Here is a 16,269-nt window from a genome sequence, read left to right as displayed (position 1 = left end):
CATTCATGTAATGCGAGACCTGCTCCTTAAATACCGATATTTCATTGCAGTTGACTACGAAAAAAATATAGGTCAGCAAGGAGTGCAAAATTGGAGTGATAAGGAGGTAACTTCTAGCATTTGCTTGAAAGTTAACTGCATTTTGCTAGATTTTCCCCTGTATAAACTATGTCCTGAGATACTGTTTAGGCAAGTTGCGGTGGAAGAAGTGCCTTTTTGTTACCCGTATATAATCTAACTGATGGCACAAAATACTGTGTTCTGTTTGTGTTTTATAATGTCAGTGTTTATGAACCCGCATGAAGCCATACCTAGTTTTTGCCTAAAGATTGTATAACCAATACAGTCCTTGACTTTGTTTGATGTAGAGGTGCACTGTTTTTTAAGGCAATACTGGCCCTTGGATTTTGATGACAATTTTGCAGGGGAAGGCTTTATTGAAATCAGAAAGCCACAAAAATTTGATCCTGAGCAGTGTGGTATTTGCTTTAAAATTTTATGAACTTTAGCGTCTGAGTTGGCAGGCAAGGGCGGGAGGAGGAGTTACACTTGCCTTGTCCAGTGGGGCTAGAGAAAATAATTAGATGTATTATTGAGTAAGGCATAAGCATCCACGGTTCTGCCAGATGAACTACCTTGGAAAATCGTCTTCCCCAGACTCAATACAGCAGCCCCATCTCACACCATAATCCCACAGATTTTAGGATGACTTGTACTTGAGTAAAGCGAGCAAGATCGATCACAAATAAATGCTGCTAATTTTACTCTGAACTCCTTTTTTTCTTTTAGTTACTTGATAAGGAGATTCCCTGCTTTCATTTCATTTTAGTATGATGTCACTTAATATGCATTTTTGGAGCTAGAAATGACAAGCAAGTGAGAGCATGTGAATCTGATTTCTTGCTGTCTCAGTTTGCAGAGGAATATGAGAGAGCTGAAAAGTTGGTTGCCCAGAAATCCAATGAAGCTTGATAAGGAGGCCCTACCCGATCTGGAAGAAACAGATTGCTACACAGCACCCTTTAGCCGCGCACGCATACACCAGTAAGTGCTGGAACTGGAAAGGCAGCACCAGAGACCACAAGGATTTTTTATTTTCTCACTTCTTCTAAGCAAGTGCCATGGAGGCAGCCGTTAACAGATGGCCACTGGCAAATACCCAGTATCATATTTGATATTTTCTATGGGTTTTCTCTTAAAGCCAAAACCTACTCTCTGTTACTTGCTATTTGACGGTCACTCAGTAGAATAAGCAAAAAATTTGACTGAAAAACGAACGCTGCCTTCTTGGTTTAGAAGTTTTTCTTTCCGTTAGATTACAAAATGCAAATACTTGCTCAGGTTTTCTTTGCTTAATTACATATTTTACTTAGGCAAAACCTGAGACAGCTGTTGAAGTTGGGAACACCTGGAGGCAAGTTACAACCAATGATGATTTTTTTTTTTTTCTTTCTTATCGGAGCTGCATTTTAAAAATGCTTTTGTCTCTGAAAGTATAAATATACATACCCCAAATAAAACCTCTATATGTTCAAATTGGCATGTTGGTGATGATGTAGTTTAACCGTGCTATAAATTTTTTAATGACTCAAAAAGTAAGACTTGAAAACTCTGCCTGTCTCTTCGTTTTGAAAGTATTTTGTGGTAATTCTTTTAGGACAGAAGAGTTGATTTAAAGTAGAAGTATAAATTAGGCTAAATAGGATATCTTTTTTTCTCAGTAAGTGGTCTGAATTTACCCTGGAAAGACAGATTAATTGCATTATAATCTCAATTTTCTTTTTCAGTGATTGACTATATCGCATTGCATCAATCACCTGGTTTTGGTGGTTTTTCTCAACCAGCTCAGCTGATGTTATCAACCATAATAGTGTCACTTTTGGCACAGCTGAAAGGGCAAAAGTTCCCGCATGTCACATTTCTGGCGTCCAGACACCAGAGCCATCTGGGAAAGGATGCTTTATTTGGCTCCATCCTAGGATTCTCTAAGGGAAAGTGGTTGTGGAGCTGCTATTCAAGTGTCCAGTGCATGGAGATAATGCTTTTCTTTCTTCCCCTAACTATTATTTCTGGTACTTCCATGACACAGACATCTGCCAACTCCTAAGTGACTTGAATTTGAGAACAACCACTGCCTCTGAAGATCTCTTTTTACTTAATTATATCCAGAACAGAAATGAGCTAGATAATAGGGTATTTTAGAATTTAGTTTTAATTGCTCTGTTTTCCCAACAATAATCTGTGATGATGATTAAATTTATTGGACCTGACAAGATGCTATAGGGATGTAAAATGTTATATCTTGTGTAGTAACCAAGGAGGGTACAGATCCAATAAATCACTGTAAGAAGATGACGCTTGGGCAGCTACGTTTCAACACCTGTGCATTGTTTGAATATTAAAAGACATTTGTTATTTTAATAGTTTTACGATAAACAACAAAGACAGCTTCTTCAGCAATTCCACAAGAAGTAGAATTGTGCATCACATGCTACAGAGAACTAAGTATGAAGATGGAAAATCCAAAATGGGTGAGAAAGCTGTATTTTTCTCCTAACCTGAAGCTCTACAAATTTTATATCTTTACTTGCCTGGAAAAGTATCATTTGAGCAAACTCAGTTAATTTTGCCATTCCTTGTAATCTTTTTATTCACTCAGTAACAGAGTTGAAGGAGTGTCACATCAATTATTTTCTTAAATAACTCGGTGAAAATTGTCAATATTTTTCACCTAATTACTCATTCCTTAACGTAACTTTGAGAGATTATGATAACTTTATGGGGACAAGAACCGCAATAAAGATCATACATACGTCGGAAAACTGTTGAGTGCTTTCTAGGACTGGTCCTAGTAGTTCTGCTACTACCCAGCAGTTCCAGTCCAGCAGAATCCACGTGAGCTACACTTAACTTATCTCCGTGCAGCTCAGAGACAGTTGGCCTGAAGACCAAATTCAGTTTATATCAACTCTTCTATTACGGTATGATATTTTAGAAGGTCTAACGAGTCATTTTCATTTGCAGTGAACAGGGGATGCAGGTATGATTTCCTATTTTCTTTGCAGGAATTAAATTAAGAATTAAATATATAGAGACATATTTAAAACCTTATGAAGATCATAGAAATTACAGAAAATTGCTTGAGTTTCTGAAGAAAGGCAGTGGTAAAAAAACATAGAAAACAAAGGCTCAAATCTAATGCCTTTGAAGGTGATGACGGCAAATTTTGTTACGAGTTTAGTTTGGCATAATTTGTGTATTTGAATGGGCAAATCTGAAATCTGTCACGAGTACTTATTTCTTGGGGAAGCTGTTGGCTATGGGTGTGCTCTTACAGGCTACTGGATCTTTTTATTATAATTATTAATGGTTATTCATTATTTATTTTTTATAACATGCTTCGACAGTACAACAAATCTGTTTTTAGGAAGACTGTAGGAACTGATCCAAAACGCTGTAGCCGGTAGGGTGCAGAGCGCTGCTCTGCAATCTCCTTCAGCCGGCTTATATTTAATAACACCAGGTTAGCTTTTACACCTGCAGGCGTTTTGCTGCCTCAGGGACTGCCTGTCCGTATCACTCTCTGTGTATGTCAGACCATCTACTCACCCATAAAATCTCTATCATATACTCTGATGAATACAACAAGAACGTAAGTATCTTCTCGCTCTGGATGTGACACAAGCACCCAACGGTGAGACAGAAGTTGCAGACATTGGCCCTTAGGAAGTGGCTGTAGTTTGAAGGAGCCAGAAGCCTCGAGGGCTCAGCAGAACCTGCTGGTGGGATTATTGATTATTGGTGGGTTTAGCAGCCTCCCGAGCATCTAATATTAAGTTACATTCTCGATATGTAAGTTGAAAATTTGCACTGCTTGAAATGAAATGTGTATAAAAAAATTTATATCGGAACTAATGCTTTTTTTCTTTTCAGGTATTAATAGATTACTAAATAATGGAACATATGAAGCAGCATTTCCACCACATGAGGTAACCTGGTTGATTTTGTATTTGTCTGTATATATAGGTTAAAGCTTGCGTTAGTGTTTTGAGATCCTGCTTTATTTTTAATTTTGTCCTGCAAACTTGTAATTTCACTATGGAATCTGATGAGACTTTTTTTATTTATAGCTCTTACTTTAATGTTGGCTTTTAAAATTTTTCTTATGTAATGCTTTATAATAGCTTCCTGGAGCATTTTCTTCATGGACTACAATATCATAATCTTTTTTTGTATTTTGATGAACTAGACATTGCCTGTGGAGATCTTAATGAGAATATCAGTTTTTTCAAACTGTTCCAATTAGTTGCATTAAATCATTTTTGCCTGCCACCTACCAAATGTTCTGTTTTTCTGATAGCTTGTGCACCTCGTCACAGTTAGGGAGACTGGTTAATTATTTCCCATTTAGTCTTTTCTGACTAGTTGTAGATAACTTCTACTTGGTGATATCTTCAGTGGGTTAAAGTCTACTGAAGCCTGTACACCCATGAAGTAAACGAAAACCTTGCATTTCACTTCAGAGGGTTTTCAGACAGTCCTTGTGCATTGAAAAGAAAGAAGCAAGCCACACACCTTCAGTCCTTGTAAGTGCTGATCAGTAGCTTGGTAATTGCAGCCATGAGCTCTGGTTGCTTGGGCTGAATATTGTGACTTGATCTTGTGTATCAAAGGACTGACCTGTGCTTTACAAATTGCTGAGAGTAATTTTTCATATGGTATTAATAATTAAATGCTGGGAATATATAAAAAGGAGTATTTTATATAAATAATTGAACATCATTGTTAACTCTTTAGCTGTGCATTACTGACTTCAGGGAAAAACTGGCCATACTACCAGAAAAACCTGAGAAGCTTTCTCTGGCTGTCAAAACCATGCTGTAATATCCATTTTATATATATGTTCCTTTGTTATGGCATACGCTACTGTTGCAAAGTTTCAGTTAAGGTTAATGAAGTGATATATTTAAGCCACTCTTACCTTAACTACTGGTTGCCTGGTGCTAAGGGCTAGTGGTTGAACACTCTCAAATTTATATTTTTTTTTTTCTTTATCACATGAGCAAATGAGAGTGAAAATTCCATCCCAGTGGGAGTGCTGAGACTTGACGTCTGTTATGGATAAATAGTGCAGAAAGAAGCAGGGGTGGAGGGGGAAGGTTTAATAACACGCAATATGGGTAATGCTTTATGCATTGCAGTCATTCATCCTGGTGACTGTGAGGATAAGGTGTTCCTAGGTGTTGCAAAGGACGGACCCTGTGTTGACGTTTTTTGTATACTGCTTTGCTGACTGTAATGTGAAATGAGTAGAAATGGACTCTTTGCTATGTTTAGGGTTTTTTTTAACTCATTCTTAAACCAGAGGGTCAGCAGACTGCAACAAGTAAATAGTGTTCTTTCAATTGTGGGGGAATGCTCAAGATTTCAAATAAATCATAAAAATCTAAATGTCTAAATTACGTGCATCTGCCTGGGTCAAGACTCTGTCTGACTGCTAACTCTGAAGTACTGCTCTGGGGAACTCTGCTCTCCTCCCAAGAATTTATTTGGCTCACTTACAGTTATGTGACAAAAGATTTTCTTTACCATAACTGAGTGGTGGGGTCTTCTGGGGGAAAAAGTTCAACCAAAGCAGATGTCGTCCTTCAGAATTGGAGTAAAATTACAAATACAAGGGATTCTGCTTAGGATGGTTCTAGCGAATCTGTGTGTTACTTTCCAACTGCTGAGCACGAGGCTGTTGTTGCAGGCTGTCAGGCGGTCTGTAAGTGTCAGGCATGGCCTGGAAGGGCTCCTTTTGGGTCAGACTGACTCTGTGTTTTGCTTCTGATGTCTCTGACAGTAGCTTCAAAATAATGCCAGTTCTGTTGTTTCCATCATCTTAGAAAATATGTACCACAGAAAGACAATGTTCTTCTGTACTTTTAAACAGGAGTGAAAGTTGTAGAAAATGTCTAGGAGAGGAGAACCGAGCTGATGTACCAGAAATTCCTAAAATTTTATAGGATAGGAAAAAAGGTTCCTCAACCGTCTCATGAAAAATTTTGAGAAATTGAGACGGTGAAAGCAAACAAATAAGTGTATACTAGTGAAATAGAAGCATTGTACTTGATGGCATATAGAGAGTAGTTCTTTATAGTCTAGTTCTATCATTAATTCTTAGAGAAACTGGCCATATCTCATCTGGAGCTGACACGTCAGCCCGACAGAAGACATGTCCTAGAGGTGTCCATAACGTGAGACCTATTTTTAAAAATATTAAAAATAGTGAACACCCCATTTGAAATTATATTCAAATCCCGAAGAAATGTATATATTTTTCCACAGTGCCTAGTAATGTACTTTTATTTCTTTGTTTTTCAGGGAAGCCACAAAAGCAGACATCCCATCAAAACGCACGGAGCTCAGAATCACAGACACCTCTTATATGAGCGCTGGGCACGGTGGGGAATGTGGTACAAGTACCAGCCTCTCGATTTAATCAGGTATTAGTACTTCGAAGAGTAGCTTGTTTCTGTGATATGACCAACCTGGTCACGATGCATTAACCATACTGGTAAATTCCTTGTCCTTATGCTTTCCTGTAAAATTCAGCTGTTTGGTATTATCAGATAAGACTGAAATTCGTTAAGTTGCTTTTATTGGGGTGGTCTTTTGTGCAGGGCTGTTAATTTCAAATGAGGCTGTATAAAAGGTACATAGATCCAGCTACTTGATAATTTGGACTGTGAAACTTAAAATACAAACCCGTGTAGTGGTCTGCTGATCAGAGACATGTGCCCTCATGAGAGCACCTTTGAAAGCAAACACTGTTACCCACATGGACAGAGTTACCAGATCCAGTGGAGAGAAAATACAGCCTAGTTGCTATGTTTCCACATTGGTTTAAACAAACTTCTGTTTTATATATCATATGAATAATGTCATAGATAACGAAATGTAAAGCAGAGAAATATATGTATTTGAAGTGAAATAACTGTGGTGTTTGGGTTTCATTTTTTCCTTATCTTTTAATACCAATTCATTTTTCCTTGCTGTCAGTTTTTATTCCTGATCTGACATTCATAACCAACCATTGTACCCAGTATTGTTTCACTGAAGGCTGTGTAGCATGGCGTGTAGCATGGGACAATTCTGTGCTGATCAAATAGTATTACCCATGACTGACTTTCTAATCACTGCTACTTCATCTTTTCTAGCAACTGATACCCAAGTTTTTAAGAATTAAAGCTCAGTCTTCAACTTGTGATTTCAATCCATTGTTTTCTCTAATAGTGGTTTGAAATATGTCACATTGCATGATTATCTATCAGAAATGCTTTTTATAATGGAATGCTTTGGTCATACCAACTTAGTTTATACCTTTCCATAAATTCCTTGTGTCTATGTATCTATTTACCTGTCTGTCTCTGTGTGCTAATAAAATGTCCTGCAATTGATAATGTTGAAACTAGTACATCTACTTAGTCATTGCAAGGACATGAAAATTACAGAGCATTTCAGTTGTATCCTTAGAAAATACATGTTCTATTAAGTCTGCAGTTGGTGTCACTAGAATGTTATGCTAGCCTGAAACAAAACGTTTTGGTAAACTGAGAATAATTTTACCATAACCTTGTAATGGTAGTTCCTCATTAGAATTATTCTATTACCGTGAAGATAGGTAGAGGTCACTGTAACTTTTAAGTTTAAACAATGTATGTGTTTCCTTTTCATGTAGGCGATATTTTGGTGAAAAAATTGGACTGTATTTTGCCTGGTTGGGGTGGTATACTGGAATGCTTATTCCTGCTGCCCTGGTTGGGCTGTTTGTTTTCCTGTATGGATTATTTACGATGGATTCCAGCCAAGTAAGGTAAAATCCCCTTTAAAAACATAAGTAGAGCTGCTAAACTTCAACTTATTTTTCTCTATGCCTTTTTTTTATTCCCAGTGGTACTAGTGGCAAATTTTGGGTCTAACAAAATTCTTAACTATGTCAGTGTAAACTGCAGCCGGAAGACCCAGCTTCAGAGAGGTTACAAGCATGTGAAATGAAGTTAGTTTTCAAGTTTCCCACTACTGTGATTTTGCTCTGAGAGGGGTTTATGTCAATTCAGAAAGAGAGATGAGGGCGCTTGAGCTAAGTGCTGACTGTATTTTTAGGAACTGCCTCAGAGGATGGACCCTTATTACAAAGTTTTCCATTAGATGTCATCAGACACAACAGTATCAGTGCTCTTAGAATTGCAAGTGTTGCTCCAAGCAGTTTGGATGCTTAGGCTGTAAGTACGCTTGGAGTCAGATTTCATAGGAAGTGTTGTTTCTTGGGCTGCGAGCAGGACTGTTACACATTTTCTGTATGAAATTGTCTTTATCTGTGTTTCGCAGTGAGTTGCTATATTCTGCAGTGCTGTAATTATGGCTTTTTTAGGCTTGCTTTTGTACAGCAAAGTCCTGAGAGACTTTACAACTTCAAACTGCATTAAATGCAATAAATGTATCAGCCAGGAAACCATGCTATCTTTATGGACGTTGTTCTCTGTATTAGGATTGTTTTGCACGATAAATGTCTGTAAAATGCAATGGTTGTAATGTAAAGTAGAGGATCGGCCTCTTCTCTTGGAGCACTGGGACTAGGACTGTTGCCCTGGGAAGCTTATATTGTTCACATGTTCGATGGCACAGTTTCAACAAGTGGGGAACAAAGGACCATAATCTACTTTTATCAGGGTGCAGCTTAATATTTTAGGTGCTCCTTGTGAGAGAGAAAGATGTGGCATTGGCAATCCCCAGGAGAAAACCAGAATTTATATTAATTAAATTTTCTCAAACTGTAAGCTATTATGTGCTTGTATATGTGTCATACCCTTCTCCCGAGATGACTTAGAGATGCGACTCCTGCTTAGCTCTTTTAATGGAGAGATGCAGTCATCTTGCTTGCTGAAGGTTGCAGGGTGTAAATCGCAGGAGCCCAGAGGTAGGCTAGCTTTCATGTTTTCACGTCCAAAGTTTTTCCCCTTGGCTGCTGTTGAGTAGCTGCTGACAGAACATACAGATCTTAGTTTGCTGCCTGTGGAGGTTGGTTGTGTTGGGTCCCATCCTGAGGCGCCTCGGCGTCCTGCTGTGCTACAGAGCACCAAGGTGCCCATCAGAGGCTCAGGACTCTATTCCAGAAGCAAGAGCCTGAAAGTTAGGTGATCTCCGTATCAGCCCTAGATGCCTACAGCGGGGAGGGGAGTATTTATGTATTTAAAATAGCTGACATTACCCAGCGTTCATTTCAAAATACTGACAGAGGGCAGGTTACTGCAGAAGCCCTAGCCATGTGCTGTGTGCCAGCCCCACGTCTGTAACCTGGATGTGTTAATTCTGGGCAGAAGGTCCTCCCTGCCTTCGATGGTGTGACTCCGTGTGGTCCCTCTGGCTAGTCACGACACAATACTGTCATCTCAGTGCATTGCTGTGACCAAGTTAGTAAGTCCTGCTGTGAGACGTGGAAGTCAAGAACAGAGCTCAACTAACTCAAGCCGATTGTGGCTGGTCTGGTACAATGTATGTAGATGACTTCTGTATCACCTCGCGTACTTAGGCAATTCTAAAGGCCAGTGATAACAGATGCTGCTCATTGCCATATTTGCTTAGCCTGGAAAGGGATTAGTGAGGGTTAGACAGAAACCTCCTACCTAGAGCAGACAGGAGTCATCCATTAGCAGGCAGGCAGACTGCACAACCTAAATGTTCTTATTCTTGCCATATTCTGGGACTGTGAGATTATTTATCTAGCGTTTCTGCAGTCGTTTAAAGAAAACTGCTAGATAAACATCCATAACAGTTTTAAAATAGATCATTTGATTTTGAGCACTGCAGCTACTGCAGTATGCAAATGCAGTGCTCAGCAGCCGTCAGGAGGAAACAGTGTTGGGTACGTTATTCTGACAAAATCTAGACTCAGGAAAGCCAGTGGCCATTAGGAATGTAAACCTTGTGCCAGGGCGTTATGGCAATGTCATATGGCAATGCCACATCGCCCCAGATTCAGTATTATTTAGTGTAATACTATTTCATGTGAAACAGGTTTCACCCTGTTAATGCCTGTTACTAGGAATCAGCGGATGTTAGGAAGCGTTGATTTACAGTTCGATAAATTCTGTCAGAAAACCCTATTTTTCAAGTGTCTTGTTTACCACAAAATTTGAATTTTCCAACTGGTCAATTTATTTTTGCGGAAGCATGCTTTCCTCAGCGATGTCCCTTCACCTCTCAGGCGCAGGGAGCTGTCGTGAGCCCCCCTCTAGTGGCTGCAGGCAGAAAACGACCATTTTCTTCTTTTCCACTGAGGTCCAGTGCAGTTTCAGCAGAGAGGGAATAGGCAAAAACAAGAGCATACATTCCCATAGAACCAAACGTTGCTTGCGATGCCAGCCATAGGCTTTGTGCAGCAATAACCTGAGCGTTACGCAGAATGATGTCACACCGAAGAACTAATTTGGTTAAGTTTTTTTATACATATAAAAATACTATATAAATACACGTATTTCTCAGCCTGTGCCCGGGCCCCATCTCAGGCCAGCACGGGCCCCCCTTGTAAAGAAAAGATGCTCCGCGTAGTTCATCTGTGGCTGCCAGATGAAGTTGCATAGAATCATAGAATCGTTAAGGTTGGAAAAGACCCTTAAGATCATCGAGTCCAACCTCTAACCTGTCACTGCCAAGTCCACCACTAAACCGTATCCTCAAGCACCACGTCTACCCTTCTTTTAAATACCTCCAGGGATGGAGACTCCACCACCTCCCTGGGCAGCCTGTGCCAGTGCCTGACTAACCTTTCGATGAAGAAGTTTTTCCTAACAGCCAACCTAAATGGAACATATTTGCTCCCTTTTGGTGGTACCCTTCTTTCTTTCCCAGGGCGAGTGCCCCTCTCTCACTGCCTTTTGCCCCTTCTCATAAGCGCTCTCGCCTTTCCTAAGTTACAGTTTTAGGGAAACAATACACTTTCAGGTCTGATTGACTCATTCGATGATTCAAATATATTGTACAGGGAGGAGGAGGGTGAAATAAGATGGGAAGACAAAAACCCTGCACGTACACCTGCATGCTATCAGGGACTAGACGCTATTTTAAGCAAATATGCATATCTGTCCTCTGGCTGGAAACAGAAGTTTATCTGTTCTGTGTGGTTAGGGACATTTTTCTTTCCTATCACAAAACAAGTGCGTAAGATGGGCAGTGTTACTGAAAGCATGTTGGAACGGAGGATGTTCTCTTTCTTGCACGGGTTCGGAATAAAGCTTGTTAATACTGTGGTTGCCAGGAGCCGGCACTGAGGTCCCCCAGGGTACTGAGATTATAGCGTTGGCAGCTCGTTGCAGGATTCAGTTGTGAGATGAAGGTAACCAAGAGAAAAAATCAAGAGAATCTCTGTGGAAGAAACTCCATAGTAGCTTCCAGAGTATTTGGGTTACGTTCACAGGGCTCAGACATGCGAAAACAAAAATGCGGAATATGACTTTGTATTTCTTATTCATACCCTTTTAAATATATTTTGATCCATTTGCCCTCCCTGAGCTAAAACTGGGGTAAGTGTGAAGTTGTCATATGGGAGGGCTTAGATGGTCCTTTAGAAGTTCCTTCATCTGGGTTCTGTTCTTTGAACAAATTATGTGCCATATCTGTTACCTTGAGTTGAGAACAACTCAAGTTAGATGATAAGCTTTTACATGCTGATTAGTCTATATGAAAATAAATCTGATGGTTTCAAACAGTTTGGTTTTGATGGATTTATACATATCATTAATTATCATGGCTGTAAGTTGTCCCTTTGTTTTCAGTCAAACAGAAAGGCCACGCATGAACACAACATAGTTTGAGGTGTCTTTGCACCACGTGCTGTGGTCAGATTTCAGATATATAAGTGAGGACAGTACAAAGAAGCTTATTTTACTCTGTTACACCAAAGATTTGAATTGCAGTAACAGTTAACACAGCACCTGTCACGAACACTTGTGTAACAATTGTTATTGCATTTGCAGAGTAGTGCTAAATCATGTCACCTATCACTGTCAGTATAATTTTGTGAAACTTCATATGTCATTAAAAACAAATCAAGATTTTAACTCAAGGTGTAGAATACAGAAAATCTAACATTTATTATGGCAAATTTAAATTCAAAGCACAATACATGTTGGCCTTATACTTGACAACAGTTTGTATTATTGCCAAACCATTATAACATATTGTTGGAATGTGATTTTCTGTTCTTAATCATTTGAATGCAAGTGCAAGCAAGAAAATTCTCTGATGTGACACACTCTAAGATTCCTGCTACTCTGCAACTCTGAAATGACTGGCTGCGCTCATTCTGGCTTAAGGGTTACTTAGGATAATTTCTTTATCGGGTCCACATTACGTTATAGGGTTTCAGTGAATTGGTGATTCAGATGTTTGTGAAGTATGACCAAAGATTACAAAAGTGACATCTGGGCAACCAGAATCTTTTATTTCTATTTACCCTTATGTCAGACAGGATGTAATAGATGCACTCATTTGGAAATACTCATAATCTTCCACACAGCATCAGACCTGTAAATTCAGCTTTTATGAGATGAGTGAAAGCACAATGTTTATTGAAACAAATCAGGAGAGATTTCCTGGCATTTGTTTATACTGCTACTTTCCTGGTGTGTCATAGGATCGTTTCAGGCATGTCAGCATTGCTGAAGGTTAGGGAAACGCCATTGGTGAGGTTCTTTGGGAAGCTTACTCAACGCAGTTAAAATATGCCTTAAAGTTCATTTTTGCAATTCCGTTAATTCTGTTGTGCCTTTGTCAAGACGCTTAATGATGTACTACATTTTGAATATGAATGGTCCCAGCGAAGGCAGTGACTTCATCTTCCTGAATCTTAGGGTCTTCAACCAGTAGAACATGGTTTGAAGATATTTTTCCCCAAAGTTAGGATATTAAAGTGGTTTCTTATTAGCCCTATACGTAAGTTCTTCTGTAGGAGATAAAAATGCTAAGACTTAAAATACTATTGCAAGAAATCCCTGTCAGTGGGTTTTTACATGTGACCAACTGATCTAAGTGTGCATGTGGTCATCCTGCAGAACAGACCTTCAGCTGATGTAAACTGGGATAAATTGATTGAAATCACTGTAGTTACACCAGTGATGTCCATCCTCTTAATGTTTGGTATCTTCTACAATGCTTAGATAAAAATACAGTAAATGGGTTGGCAGGTAGTGAACAATGTTTTGTTCTTCTGATTGTGATATTTTTGAGAGAATAGGTAATTCACAACTGTAAGAAGTGTAGCATGATGCCCAGAAACATTGCACACAGCTTTAGGGCCCATAGTTTCAGGGTTACTGATTTGGGATTAGGCTTTTCATGCCAAACATGGACTTCTGATTTATTTTATCGAGCCAGTTTTGTGGTGTAGGCATACTGTTAACAAATAGAGACCACAAATGGCATAACCTCAGAAAAATCTCATGAATGCTTAAAGCCTTTTTATAACCTTTATTTTGCTGTCTTGTACCCAAGCAAAGAGATCTGCGAGGCAAATGAAACCATCATGTGCCCTATGTGTGAGCGCAATTGCACTCTACAAAAACTTAATGAAAGCTGCATATACGCCAAGGTAATTATTGTCTTATTGCTATCAAGATAATTTTTGTGTGAGGATGCACTTTCACTGTGTAATGGCTGCCCTCGTTTCAGCAAAGACTCCTGCAAAACATGTTGTTTCTCTACAGAGGTTGTTTTTCAGCCTTTGTAATTCATGTTTCTAATAAGGGGATGCTCTGAAATGATCAAAGATCACTCTAAAACTTGTTTTACTTTCCATGAGCATTTCCTTCCCAAATCAGTATTATTTTCAAAAATTTAGAAAGTCCCCTGAGTAATGAAACTTTTCTTGGAAGGTTTTTCCTACTTTCCCATATAATTGACTTCTTACTGTGTTTCCCTTGCTTACTTTGTAATTGAATTTGTGCTCCTCCTGAAGGAATTCTGTAGCATAACGTGCCTGTGATGTGCTTTGCTCTGTCAAGCTAATGCAAAGATTTTACACAACTGAATATTTTGCTACAAGAAGCTATCCTTCAACTGAAATAATGACAAGTATTTCTGTATGCGTGCAGTGTTTTCGAGTGAGCAATATATTTTGATGGTTGGTATGTTCATAATGCTGGAAAAGCAGCCTTGGCATTTTTCTTGGAATTCTTTAGCCTGTAACATAAGTCTGGCTCAGAAGCCTGTATTTATAAAACGTGACTGCGATTGTCTCTGGGCCGTGGCTCTACAACAGCACCACAGGAATGTGAAAGAGAAAATCAATTTTGTGTTAGATTTTGAAATTTGGTATAGATAGGACCAATGTTGACTAAACTTAACCTTTTTTGAGTAAAACTCAACATTTCAAATCTACCTGTGAAGGAAAAATTCTAAAAACGTTTGACATTTATAAAAATGGTTTATGTTTAGGTTTTACAAATTTAATTTTCTCTTTTGTAATGCCAAAATAAAAAAAATTTAAAAGTTGCTTTGCAACAAGAGCAATAAATGCTTTTGAAAGTGTCATACTTGCGGTAAAACTGGTTTCTGTTTTTAAATAATTGCTCTGACTTTACAGCAGAAAATGGCTCCATGGGATTTTTTCATGCCTTTATTTTACTGATTTCTTATGTTTTTAAAATCTGTACTAAAGATAAGAGCTTTCTTAGTTGAAATAACTTCATGCGAACTCTACAACCCATCCCTGAAATGCCTCCTCTTTAGACGATGGCGAGTACCTCTTCAGCAGTCCACTGCAGTTTAACAGGAAATCAATACACGTAGCACGGCGGCATCCCTTCAACTTTAGGTCCTCTTATTTTAACATCCCCAGTTAATAAGAAGCAGGGTTTGTCTCTCATTTATATTTACACTGACATCCTTTGCTTAAATCATGCAAGTTTCACATTTGATGCCACATTGTGAATAATTCATTGCAGCAGAAAAAATGTGGCAGTCCATCCATACCTCCACGTATTTTTAAACCAGTCCCCTTGAAACAAAATGAGGTGGCAGCCAGGGAAGGAAAGCAGTAACCGCTCGGATTCCATCTTTGCAGGCACCCCTCTCTGATGTCTGCAAATATTATGGAAATTCATGTAAGCTCCCAACTGTTCCTGCCAATGCCTTTGCTCTAAAAAGCTGATCAACCTTGTATTGAAACACAGCAAACAACCAGAAATTGTCTCCTTTCAGGGTTTTTCTGTTCTGGATCTTCCCCAAGTGGGGGAGAGAAAGAATTCTCTTTGGAAAGGAATACGGTTACCATCTGGCTACTCAAATGGCAAAGAAAAAGGAAAAAAAAAAAAAAATAAACTCAGTGAGGCTTTTTATAACTCTGAGGTTATAACTGTAATACCTTCAGTCACCGTGTTGTCTCTCCAGAAGGGTTCACTTCAGCTTCGCTCGTTACCCTCTTGCTAGGAAACGCCTGTTTTCCGGCAGGGGTTGTTACCCTGCTGGGTGCCACCGCGCTGCTCGACTTGAGCAGCACATACCCAAAGATGTGTCAGCGCTGCCACCGGGTCTGCACCCAGATTAGTGAATGAAAACAACCTGTAATGTTAGAGAACTACAATCTGATTTCAAGTCAGATGTTCCTTTGTACTTTCTTGAAGCACTGTTAGTAATATAAGTAAGTGGAACTAACATAGTTAAAAATAAAGCATCAGATCTGCTCTCTGGGAGAAGAAAATGGCATTTCCTGCTTCCTTTCTGCTTCCTGAGCTGGAGCTTGTCAGCTTTTCCCTCTGGTTTTGTTGTTGTGGGAACATAACTTATTTTTCTGTCTCCCTTGCACACAGCCGAAGAGCTGATAGGCAAGGCAAGCTGGTCCTGATTCATTCCGGGCACTGGCACCCTTACTCTTATTCATTCAAATAGCTCATTGTGTACGAGTACACAAACTGTGAGTTAATTTGGAAAAGGGAGTTCCTTTTAAGTGAAGTTTATCTCCCCAAACCTGCTTATGTCATGGGACCTGCCTCATTAATATAAGGACTTGTGCTCATATTTCACATTATTAAAACTGCTGTCAGGGTTTCTTTCATTAAATATCTGCCAAGTTTTCCTTTAGAGGAGCTCTTCAGACAGAACAAACTAATGCTGGAAAAATCATATACCTCAAATGGGTTTTTCTGCCAACTTTTTTTGAAAAAATGGAGACAAAATACAAAAGATGCCTTTTTCATTCTTGTTACTGCCCATTTCTTTCATCTCCTCCCT

The 16,269-nt window shown here is 39.1% G+C and overlaps 1 protein-coding gene across 2 annotated transcripts in view; it reads left to right on the top strand.

The window, feature by feature from the left end:
• ANO3 (anoctamin 3) overlaps window positions 1-16,269 on the top strand; it is a 217,544-nt gene that overhangs the window by 162,588 nt on the left and 38,687 nt on the right. For both annotated transcript variants that reach the window (XM_064452842.1, XM_064452843.1), the window contains exons 8-13: window positions 913-1,044; window positions 2,425-2,531; window positions 3,934-3,989; window positions 6,367-6,488; window positions 7,724-7,858; window positions 13,534-13,630. In XM_064452842.1, the coding sequence (XP_064308912.1) occupies window positions 913-1,044; window positions 2,425-2,531; window positions 3,934-3,989; window positions 6,367-6,488; window positions 7,724-7,858; window positions 13,534-13,630 (649 nt within the window). The remainder of the gene's footprint in view (window positions 1-912; window positions 1,045-2,424; window positions 2,532-3,933; window positions 3,990-6,366; window positions 6,489-7,723; window positions 7,859-13,533; window positions 13,631-16,269) is intronic.

The sequence above is a fragment of the Phalacrocorax carbo genome, chromosome 5, assembly GCF_963921805.1.
Source record: "Phalacrocorax carbo chromosome 5, bPhaCar2.1, whole genome shotgun sequence".
Lineage (NCBI taxonomy): Eukaryota > Metazoa > Chordata > Aves > Suliformes > Phalacrocoracidae > Phalacrocorax > Phalacrocorax carbo.
This window is presented reverse-complemented; position numbering and strand designations above follow the sequence as displayed.